Source organism: Halyomorpha halys, unplaced genomic scaffold (genome assembly GCF_000696795.3).
Source record: "Halyomorpha halys isolate HHAL.00 unplaced genomic scaffold, Hhal_1.1 Scaffold1463.1, whole genome shotgun sequence".
NCBI lineage: Eukaryota > Metazoa > Arthropoda > Insecta > Hemiptera > Pentatomidae > Halyomorpha > Halyomorpha halys.
Genome location: NW_027115291.1, coordinates 209,110 through 220,704, shown reverse-complemented (window position 1 = coordinate 220,704; position 11,595 = coordinate 209,110). Strand labels below are relative to the sequence as shown.

At 29.8% G+C, this 11,595-nt stretch overlaps 1 protein-coding gene across 2 annotated transcripts in view; it reads left to right on the top strand.

Moving 5' to 3' along the window:
• The first annotated feature begins 5,269 nt into the window (after nucleotides 1-5,269).
• The window catches only part of Paf-AHalpha (Platelet-activating factor acetylhydrolase alpha), a 20,933-nt gene continuing 14,607 nt past the window's right edge, over nucleotides 5,270-11,595 (top strand). The window contains exon 1 of one of the 2 annotated variants that reach the window (XM_014434946.2): nucleotides 5,270-5,526. In XM_014434946.2, coding sequence (XP_014290432.1) covers nucleotides 5,464-5,526 — 63 coding nt within the window. In that variant the 5' untranslated portion in view covers nucleotides 5,270-5,463. The remainder of the gene's footprint in view (nucleotides 5,527-11,595) is intronic. The other variant, XM_014434945.2, reaches the window with a different exon arrangement.

Below are 11,595 nucleotides of genomic sequence, written 5' to 3'. Positions count from 1 at the left end.
TTAATTTAAGTGCTAATAGACATCTGGACATCAGATATGGTTTTGGAGATATAGATTTTTCAAAATAAATTCACTAATTACTGATCTTTCAATACGTCCCATACAACATTTTTATGTTTAAAGAGCTATATCTCGGGAACTATTTAACGTAAATAACTCTATTAGGGCTCATATATTAGCAAATTTGCTCTTCTTTAAATGATGTTATCTTAGGTTTTCTTTTGTTGTTCATACTTTTTAAGATATAGAGCTCCGAATGAAAAATTAAATTTTTTTATCGCTTTAAAACAGCCGTTATTTTTTATTCCCCCTACCTATACTTGGCAGACTCATCAATTTTGACGTGTAATCATACATAGTTTTCATTAAAGTAATCAGAAATTGGAGTGAGATAACTGCCTTTTTTCTCCTCTTGGGCTCTTGTACTATATGCACAACAATGATGATAATAGGCTGTTTTTATATTATCATTAGTGTATTTGTCATATTCAGTCGGAATTGTTTATAAAGTATTTTTACTTAGTTTCTTTTGTAAGTGAATTCTTTGTAGCCTCTTCCTGTTCATCTTCAGCGCACTTAACCATGAAATTTCCTATAGGAACGGACAGAGCGTTCTCATTGAAAATATAATTCTGAAACGATATAGATTATTTTCCTGATGTGATTTTTAATGATTTGTGAATAAGTGGTGCAGAATATCGAACAAATCTGAAGGACAAATATCATATTAGAAGTCAGTTTACTGCAAGGATTCTTCATCATAAGAATTTGTCATTTAACAGGCATTTGGGTTTCGAGTTTCCTGGGTCGGCAAAGGATATTCAAATTATAACAAATTTGTATGTTCACATTATCAACTCGAACAAAAACCATGGTCCACAGCTAATAATAACAATGAAATAAATGGTGCAAATTTATCATCCTCTATAACAAAAATTATTATCAAATCTATTAAACCCTATTTATCTCATTTTATGATACATCTGATCGCTAGTAGTCTCTTTCTTTACTAATGGACCTTAAGGTAAACAATAGCTTATCTACTGGTACTAACTGCCTTTCCTGCCTGTCTAACCTTAATCCCAGATCACTTATTTTCTGTTAATAATTAAATATCTGGTTCTCGTCTTTGCTTACAGAACTAAGATAATTAAAAATCTTAAACTCGAATGCACATAGTATATCCTCTCAAAGTAATGAATTAAAATTATTCGACATGCCTAGCATGATTGGGACACATCTATCTCAAAACAACAAATTTAAAATCCCAGGTTATGAAATCTTATGGAGGGATAGAGATTGTTCTACTGCTTCCGGTTGGGTAACCTTAATAATTAAAAATAATATTAGATTATTTTAAATATTATTTCTAACGTACAAAACATAAAGGCTCATTTATATTCATCTCCCTCTTCAGTAATCACGGTTGCTTATAAAGCTCTACAAAAACAAAAAATTAAAAATTATAAATATAAAAATAAAAAATTATAAAGTTTTACCACCAGGGGACCATAAATTAGTGTTAGGTGACATGAACAGTAAAAATATTTATTGTGGAAGCTCTAAATTAAATTCTAGCGGAAATACTTTGCTAGATGTTTGTCCAAGGTACGATATACAAATTCATGCATCAAATGAACCAAATTTTTACTGACCAGGTTGTAAACTATATATTTTTGATATTTTACCAACAAAAAATTTTGTTTCCTCTGTCACCCTATGTGATCACAGCCCTAATTTTGAACCATATACTAGTATTATTATTTCTCAACTGAGATACACGAAGTGACCAAACAAAAACCCCTCATTAATTGTTATATTCTAAATATCTAAATTATGTAAAAGATTTATATTCAAAGGAACAGTATTTGGGGAAGGCTTCGCAAAGTCTATTGGATTCATTACTAGAAACGCAGAAAAGGCTGAAGCGTTTGCTGATAACTTTGAGAAAACTATAGGAAAGAGGCCCGCATTTAGCAAATAATGACATCGATATTTAAAATTGCCATTGCAAAAGTACAGTTTCCAATTAAATTCACTCCCCAAAAGGAATTCAAGAACTGATTAGGAGTTTTAAAGTGAAGAAAAGTCCTGATCATGATTTGATCGCAGTAAAAGTTATAAAAAGTTACACAGTAAAGCTGCCGTTTTCATTTCACCAATATTTAATAGTTGTCTACATATTGGATATTTTCCCGATACGTGGAAAAAAAATCAAACTTGGAGTAATTCATAAGCCTGATAAAAACGATAACAAGTCACCGGCTGTAGGGCCATAACTTTATTATAAATTTATGGAATTATTTATAAAAATACATCTTTTTTTTATTTAACAGTATTCAGTACAAGAACGAGATGCAGAAAATTCACCTCACAGAACATACATCTGCGAATAATTAAAAAAATTAGTATCGATCACACTTAACACGAGAATGCATTTCTGGTGGATCTAAAACTGTTACTAATCAGGTGATTAATTTAATAAAGTAACAAAATAGGTCTTTTTTTGGCTGTAACTCCTAAGCGGTACATACTAACGAAACAATTATGATATAAGAATTTAAACAATATCAAATTCTGCGTCGAATGAGTAACGTAATATATTAGTTGAGTTAAACAGCATGTTGTGAACCGTAAGCCGTCGTAAACCAAAAAATTAAATTTATGTTCAAATTTTGGCAACATTGATGTATAGTACTTACTGCATATGAGTCCAAACTTAACATTGATGCGCATTTCTGGAGATCCTAAAACGGTTACTAAGCAGCTTAGTATTTAATTAATTAGATTGATCAAGTAATGAATTAGAAATTTTCGTTCGACTAGGTCCTTTCGGTTTTTCGTTTCTAAGTCCTAAACAGTGGATCTTAGTGCAAAAGTTACTGCAAAACAAATTAAAGAACATTAAATTATGTGTTGAAGAAGAACCTTATAGTAATAATTCAATCAGTTGTATGGTTGTTCCTAGGCTGCGATGGTTGTTCCTTACTCCAATAGCTGGTTTGTTGAAGCAGTATTCAACCAAAATAGATGGTTTACGATCATATCACTTAATTGAATTATTATTTTATGATACTTATTCGACACAAGATTTAATATTCTTTAATTTTTTTTTTTTTTTGTTAATTTCTCACTAAGATTCACTGTTTAGGACTTATAGGCGAAAAACCAATTAGAAAGAAAATTTGAAATTTGAAATTCGTAACTTGATCAAGCTAAACTAGTAATGTCCTTGGACTTCCAAAGAGAATTTGATAAGATTTTGCATAACAGTCTCCTATACAAACTAAAGAAAGTACACTCTACAAAATACTTGCATGATAGTCTGTACTCATTACTCAACAGTCGAACATTTGTTAATTAACTATTATCTTCACATCATCCAGTCATAGCTATATTAGCTGAAGAAACAGCTGTTTTTTCTCAACACCATGACATAATAATCGCCAAAATTATATTGCAGACTCAACTTAATGATCTAGAACAGTTGAAATCATTTATAAAGTTTTTTTACTTAGTTTCTTTTGTTAGTGAATTAAACTTTGTATCTTCATCCAGTTCTTTTCCAGCGCGCTTAATGGGCATTTGCAATGAAGAGTTCTTGTTGATAACATAATTCTGAAATGATATAGGTGATTATTAATGATTTGTGAATTAATGATGCAGAATAACTCTTAAAGGTAACTGTTATTTTCATGACATCATCCAGTCATAGCTATGTTTCCTGAAGAAATGGCAGTTGTTTCTCAACACTATGACATAATAATAGCCAAAAATATATTGCAAATTCAACTTAATTATATTTAACAGCGGTTCCTAAACTGGGCGGTACCCTGTGGCACCCTGGGGTGTCCCAAGCGTATGCTAGGGGTGTCGCAAGTGAATGCCATTTTATAAAAATTAAAATAATATAGCAAGTATACATTGCTGGGGGCAGCGGTAGCAGCGTGGTAACGCACCAGTCAACCAACCCACAGTTTGTCAGATCGAATCCATGTATTAGGAATACACCACGCGAGGACTTAGACCTCCATGGTCTGTTGCCGATATAATAATAATACATTGCAATCCAGTATTTATTTTACACTGTTTTTTTTTCTTCTTTTCTTACATCTATTACCACTTTAAGGATAATTGTGCCGACATTTGTTTTTTGTTTGACAAGAGTGCCACGAAAATTTTTTAGCATAAAGAGAGTGCAGTGGGGAAAAAAGTTTAGGGACCGCTGATCTATAGCAATACTTTAGCAAATGGATGATTAGCCTCAACATTTAAAAATCTTAAATCCTCGTTACTGCACAGCGGTGTGAGGTTCCCGCTTGCATAGCCACTTCCAATTGTCTGTGTTAACAACTAATATTCTCTTTTCTCAGTTTAGATTTCTTCAAGGGAAGGCTTCCTGAACGTTCTGCTCCCAGGTCATTTTAGGCCTATCTCTAGGCCAAGTTCCTTCAACCTAGGCCTCATCGGCCTTTCTGGTAAGAGGAAGGTTCGGTATTAAAGGAAGGTAGCCAAACCACCTCACTTGTGATTCTTAAATAGTGGTGTGTATAGCTTTCACTCCCGCACTGGTCCTTATCCGAGTTGTATTCCTTATCCTGTACCGTCTACCTTATTCGTGATTCTGCCTTCCACCCTCCTCAGGTACCGTATTTCCATTGCTTGGAATTTTCCTTTATATTTTGTCGTAATTTTGTAGTACTCAGAGCGGTATGTGAGTAATGGTACAAAAATGGATTTGTACACCTTGATTTTGATATCTATCCTAACCTCTTTTGTGTCTATGGAGTAACAATAAGAATTCTGAGGCTCTGTGTGAATTTTTTTTTAAAATGAAAATAAAACCGGTCACCTAACGCAAAATCAAATCAAGCATTTAGCATTTTAAATTTTGTATGGGAGGGAGGGGGAGGGTCTTACGATACATTCGTAGATGTATGAAATTTACCTAGTTCATTGGGTCACCCCTCCCTCTCCCCCGCCAAAAACAAAATCCTGGATCTCTGGCTGAAAATAATTGGCCAATTTTTTCCTACTTATTTTAAGGCTTCAGAATCCTTATGAGCAATTGATTTTTAAAAAAAATGAAAAGAAGAAAGGCTGAAAAAAAGTTGTATCTAATAAATTATGTCTCAGTTAGAATTGTATTATTTTGAATTTCTAAAATTTATCAGTTTTAAAATTTCAATATATAAGATAATAAAAGGCAGTTTATGTTCAATAATTGAATTGTTCAGTTTGAAGTACGTTACCTGATTAAAACCTTGAGATTACCTTCCGTGTTACAGTCTAGGTAATTTCTGTCAACAGTCAATACTTGTTCATAACGTTGATTGAATTTGGATATTATTTCGTTCATATAGTTTTTGTCATTAGTGATGCTTTGTGATATATGTAAGCTGTAATATAGGATTTTGTTCTATAAATTCAACCAACAATTTACCAGTTTTAAGGCAATAAGATATGAATCCTTGTACTCAACCAGAGGTTCCATTTGATGATGGAGATCACAGGTGGATGAGTCAAGTAAACATTTGATTTTTTTATTTTTTTGTAAATTAATGGAAACTTGATAAAACATTTAAATATTCCCTTCAATTTTTCAATGTATTTTCTGTCGCTTCAGGTTTAAAGTTGTTTTTTTTTATGTGAATGGATATAATGAATCTTATCCACAACAACATTTATAAATCTCTAAGCTAAATTTTACCCCTCAGGAGAAGAATATGATTAATATTTTGTCCATACAAGGAATTTATAAATTATGAATCTATAAGTCAATTATGAATGCCAATGCATTGTTTATTTTTTGAGAGAAAAAAATAATTTTTGATCACTTAGTCTCAACTTTGATTATTTGCTCATGTTAAAAGAAGTCCTTATGATCTTGGTCTTCTAAATTAAATTTTTATAGTATATTAGTTTAACTAATAAGATCAGGATGTTTCACTAATTATCTTTTATGTTAACTGTTTCTTTATTATAATTTGTCTCCAATGCAATTAAATTAGTATATTATATTGGTTTAACAAATAACCTAAGGGTGTTTCAATAATTAGATCCATTGTTGACTTTCGCCGGTTACAGATTTATTCTGGACATAAATTGATAACACTCACTTAAACATATTTTATGGTCCTGGATCTCTGATGTGTTAGGATTATAAATCTATTCTGACCAAAGTTTAAAGGTAAAATCTATTTAGAATGAGAAAGTACAAATTGGATTCAAACTGTCAAAGATTCTTGCTGGATAGTGCCGAAGTGATATCTCTGTACTGTAATGAAATTCCAACTTCATATATTTTTTACTGTCTTTACTCCTGATTATGTTAAAATTATTATCTAACTAGCAGATCAGGCAATACTTCCAATTTCTAGATTTGGAGGTGTATATAGATTAATTGAACATAATTGAAAGTTTGATATCTAAGAAAATATTTAGTTAAAATTAAATATTCATGATTATTTTCATTTACAAATTGGATTATTTTTTTATTATGTCTATTTAGTTTGTAGCGGTAAATAACTATATATAATTAAAATATATGGTAATAATATATTATAAAATATATGGTAATAATATATTATAAAATATATGGTAATAATATATAACAAAAATATGTGGTAACTATATATAATAAAAATCAGTTAGTCAAATTTTTATTGTCCCTATACATTTTACGAACGGGTTTCCGTAAATCTGTATTAAAAAACTTTCATGAATCATTACTTATATTGGTTCAATAAGAATCCATTTAGGCAATTAACTATCATTAAAATGATCATTTAGAAGGTTTTTCGGTGTACAGATTTCAAATTATAATAACATATAAGCTATGTTCAAAGAGCTGGTTCTCTTTAAATTATAATTTTTTTTAGAAATATGGGTAAAAATTCATTAGACTGTATCTTCACTAAGAATAGACCTAATTGAAAGATTTTTTTTCTTTTACTGGAAATTTAATTACCATTCAAAAACTACTCAAAAATGAAAGAAAAAAAAGTTAATTTGTAAATGATGTTTAAATGGATTGGAATAGCAGACATTCAGCTTCACAACAGTTGTATTAACATAAGATTTGGATAAAATGCAGAGGTAGTATGAACAATAAACATTAGGGGAAAAAAATCCTTTAAATAAAGCCAGATCAACAATTTCTATTTTTCACTAAGAATAAGAAAGAGAATAAAAATAAGAATAAGAAGGAATAAGATTTGTTTTTTCCTAAAAATATTTTTTTTGACCTTTGATTGAAGCTTCATAAGATTTTTATGATTTTTTGGGAATATAAAATCATTTAATGCAATCATCAATGTTTTTTCTTATTCCTCAGAAAGAAAAAAATTTAATATGTATATAATAACCTTGAAAAAATGTATACTTTCTGAACTACGCCCAAATAATGTTTAATTTTGCTCCTAACTTTTTTGTTACTAGAGAAATTCTGAATTTCAATTTCTTCAAACATTCCCATGGTAACAAGGAACATTTTGAAAAAAACAGCTTGTGAATTGGTACAGTAATTCGCAAGTTTATTGTGAACAAATATTTTTCCTTTTCCTGGATATATATACATAGATTGTCATCATAAGAATGCTTTCCTTATACTTTTCATTTTAGTATCATAATTGAGAAAAAAGTTGATATTTTCTATGTTTTGATACCAGATACTTTCCCTTTCCTGAAGCTAGGTTATTCTAATTTTTAATATTTAATGATGGGTTTTGCAAAAACTAAATTTTTAAATTATTTTTTTCTTTGCACTTTTCTATTTAGCTTGTTTTTGTGCACCATCAGTAAAACCTTTTAAAGTTGACCATCTTTCTCATATTCTGTGAAAAATATGATCTTGACATTTGTTCTAATTGTTTTAGAATCTAATTCTCTTAATAACTTGTCAGTAGCTGTCACTGCTCCGACAAGTATTGCCAATTATACTTAATCTATTGTGAAACAGAACAGCCATGACAGCAGATGCCATGTTTAGACCAAAATGTCTTGCAAAAGGCCTACAGCAATCATTAAACAGCAAAATAATTCAAATTTTGAAGAAAATAAAACTAAAGTCTTTGTTATATAAGTGAGTTGATGAAATAAAGTAAGAAACTAGAACTTGATATCGTAAAAGGTCCGGTTCAAATCAAAAGAGTGTAAAAATCAATTAAAAAAACAAAGCAAGGACTTTGAAATTATGGAAGGTAAAAAATTATAGATAATAAGCAAAAATAAGAGAAATGTAATGCAAGCTCCCTATTCCACTCCTATAAAATTTCCTTGAATACAAAATAAATCACATGCTAAATATGAAAATGAGTAATAAAATGTGTTAAGTTAAAGTGGTCTAAAAATAATACTTTTATTAGCAAATAATGGGATAAGTAAAGCATATAGAGCAAACAGGTTATGCTATGTTAATTTTATAGTAGAAAAAAAATAATGATGTTAACATTTTTTAAAGGAAATGTTAGCTTTATTTTGGATAGAAAATTTGTTTCAGTCGAACTCAGTATTTTTGAAAAACTGAAAAAAGGGACCTTTCATCCCCATTAAGGGACCCTTCCTTCATATTAGAAGGGATAGGAGCTGGGACATTTTGTATGTTAATCTTCTATGTACTCTTAACAAATTTCTGCAGTTAAATGCTTATCCCCCCTTCCATATAGTCTACACCATTTTCATTGACTGAATTAATGTATTTTCAGGATTTGTACAAAGTGTGATACAGCATTAAAAAACCAAGTATTATTTTTAGGCACTTTTAATCATTAATTGGATTAAATTAACAGCAGAATTAAAGCCATAAAATGATGTATTCGCCTGGCTTCTGTGAAAATGTAATTCTGATAAATAAATACTGAAATTTTACTTGAGATTTGATTGATTGTTAAGGTTGCATTCCTGAGTCATGGTTGGCTTACTTCTTAAACTGAGAATTCAATTCACCAAAATAGAGAATACAACATAGATATAATAATTTCAAGTGAAAATAATTAAAATCCACATATTGAAATACATTTCACCACAATTCACTTTACATAACAAAAAAAATGTACATATATTATATATTAGCATAATTCACTCACCCTTTGCACTATCTATATTGTTGGTCTTCCTCCCAATCTCTTGTGTTCCCTTGGTATCAGTCATGTAGCAATTATGGACCATTTCTCATATCAAATCGGACAACATGGCCAGCACACCTCCATTTCTGTTGGTTTGGTTGTTTTAGTAGACTTATAACTTTAATTCTAGATTGTACTTTTGTGTTGCTGATGCGGTCTCTTCTTTTTATACATATTAGTTTTCTTGAAAATTGCAGTTTTCTCCTCACTAATTTTTTATAATTGTTTTCTGCTGCCAACCATGTCTGATATCCATATAACTTTACCAGGTATATACATGTTTCCATTAACTTTGCCTTTAGTCCTGCTGGTAGTTTTCTTTTAAAAATGTTACATGCTCCAGTATTTTTTCCATCCCTTATTAATCTTTCTAATTATGTTATCTTTTCTATGTTTAAATGAGATGGATTATACTAAGTAAATATATTGTTTAACAAAACTGATTTCCCGATTATTGAGTTTGAACTCTCCTTTCTGTGAATTTGTCATTATCTTAGTTTGGTTTTTTATATATTAATATTCAACCCCAGAGATTCACACTGCTCAAGGACTTCTCTGACCATCTGTTTCCAGGACTTCTCTGACCAAGTAAAGCGGCACATTGTATTCCTTGCTTTTCTCTTGGATTTAGTTTATTATTTGTTGATGTTCAATTGTGGAGAATTGAGGTCTGAAGCCAGCTTGTTCATAAAGATAATTTTCATAAATAACTGGGCTTAGTCTGTTTTTAATAATTGTTGTAAATCCTTTATAATAATAATATTATTTATTTATTCTGGGACTGATCCCTTTAGAATAATATTACAGGCTTCAAAATTAGGCTTTAGAGCCTTAGGGTAAAATACAAAATAAAAATTTAATTCTGAACCATCATAAAATATAATGAAAATAATGAATTTGAAAAGATATAAAATTAACAACATTAATTAGCAAAATTTACAAAATTAATTAGCAAAATTTACAAAATTAATATTGAACAAATATAATAAAGCCATATATCATATAAAACATAAGGTGACTAACTTCTAATAAAAAAAAAGATAAAGAATCAAAATCAAATACAAGTAAACTAAAAATAATAAACATATACAAGTTTAAACAAAAATCAGAAATATCAAATGCATAAAATAAATAAACCAACAAAAAAGGTAATAATAAAAAAATCCTCTAACAAATCATATATCATAAGGAATATTCCAATAAATGAAAAATGACTGGAGTAGTAATGATTATATGAGTGTGTGTGTGTATATATATACACACACAAACATATTAAACCGCACAACAATAGTCAAAGTGGGGGAATATTAAGAAGTATCCAGGAGCATACGGATTTCAAAAGGAAGTAGGTAACAAAGATAATTTAAATACTTTAGGTTGGAGAAGATATGATAAGAAATGTTGGAGATGTAGTTTTTCTAGGAGAGTTTGGTCTATGGTGACACCAAGGTTTTTGACATATCGATGGAATTATGAGTTTATAGATTTAGGAAGAGAGGATTATTGGTCTGTATTTGGCAATGTCTTTGGGATCTCCTTTTTTATATAGTAAAATTATTTTAGTACTATACCATTGCTGTGGTACGAAGCCTTCCTGTAGGAGTCTATCAATTGAGAGCTTGAACTGTTTAGCAAGGTAATTTCATTTGGGCCTGGTGCTTTCTTTTTTTTTTAAATTCACTCAAAGCCTTTGTTACCTTCTCTTCCAGAATCCTTTCCTTTAACTGTTCTTTTTGGTAATGTTTTGACCCTGACAGTTAGTTTTCAGTAGTACCAGCATATTGAAATTGAATGCATCTCCTCCTAGCCGTCGCTTGGCTAATCCCATTAAACGTGCAATGCTCTTCTTATAAACTGACGTTAATTTAGAATATTAATTTATTAATAATGTTCTATCATGATTGAAGTACTTTATTCAAACTTATTAATGAGTGTACGTACGATGTTAACTGCACTGGCTCGGGCCAGACTAGGAAAACTTACTGATTAAATTAAGAAATCTTTTAGAACATATAATTTGCATGAGGTGTAATTAAGTTATAAAGGTTAAAGCAATTATCTAATATTGGCATGCATACACCTATGTGTACATAATATGAAAAAATTTAGTTTAAGCATTAAATTTTATGCAATAGAAATCCAAATTAAACCCAAAATGAGTAAAATGTGCAATATAAAATTAGTGTTATTTGAAAGTCTTTTCCATGATTCAAATTTCTGTCGAGGTTTGGCAGATTTTGATGCATGAGGACAAAAAATGCATGAACACAAATTGAAAAAAGAAAAATGCTTGGTAAAAGTTAATAAATTAGGAATAATTACATAGATTTATGAAAATATAGCAGTATCATACAAAATTTGACAAAAAAATAAATAAATATATGTGTGTATGTATATATATATTATTCTGTAGCTAAGATCTGTCTTCTAAACTTACTTCATTTCAAGTTGAAGACTTTTTCAAAGGGCC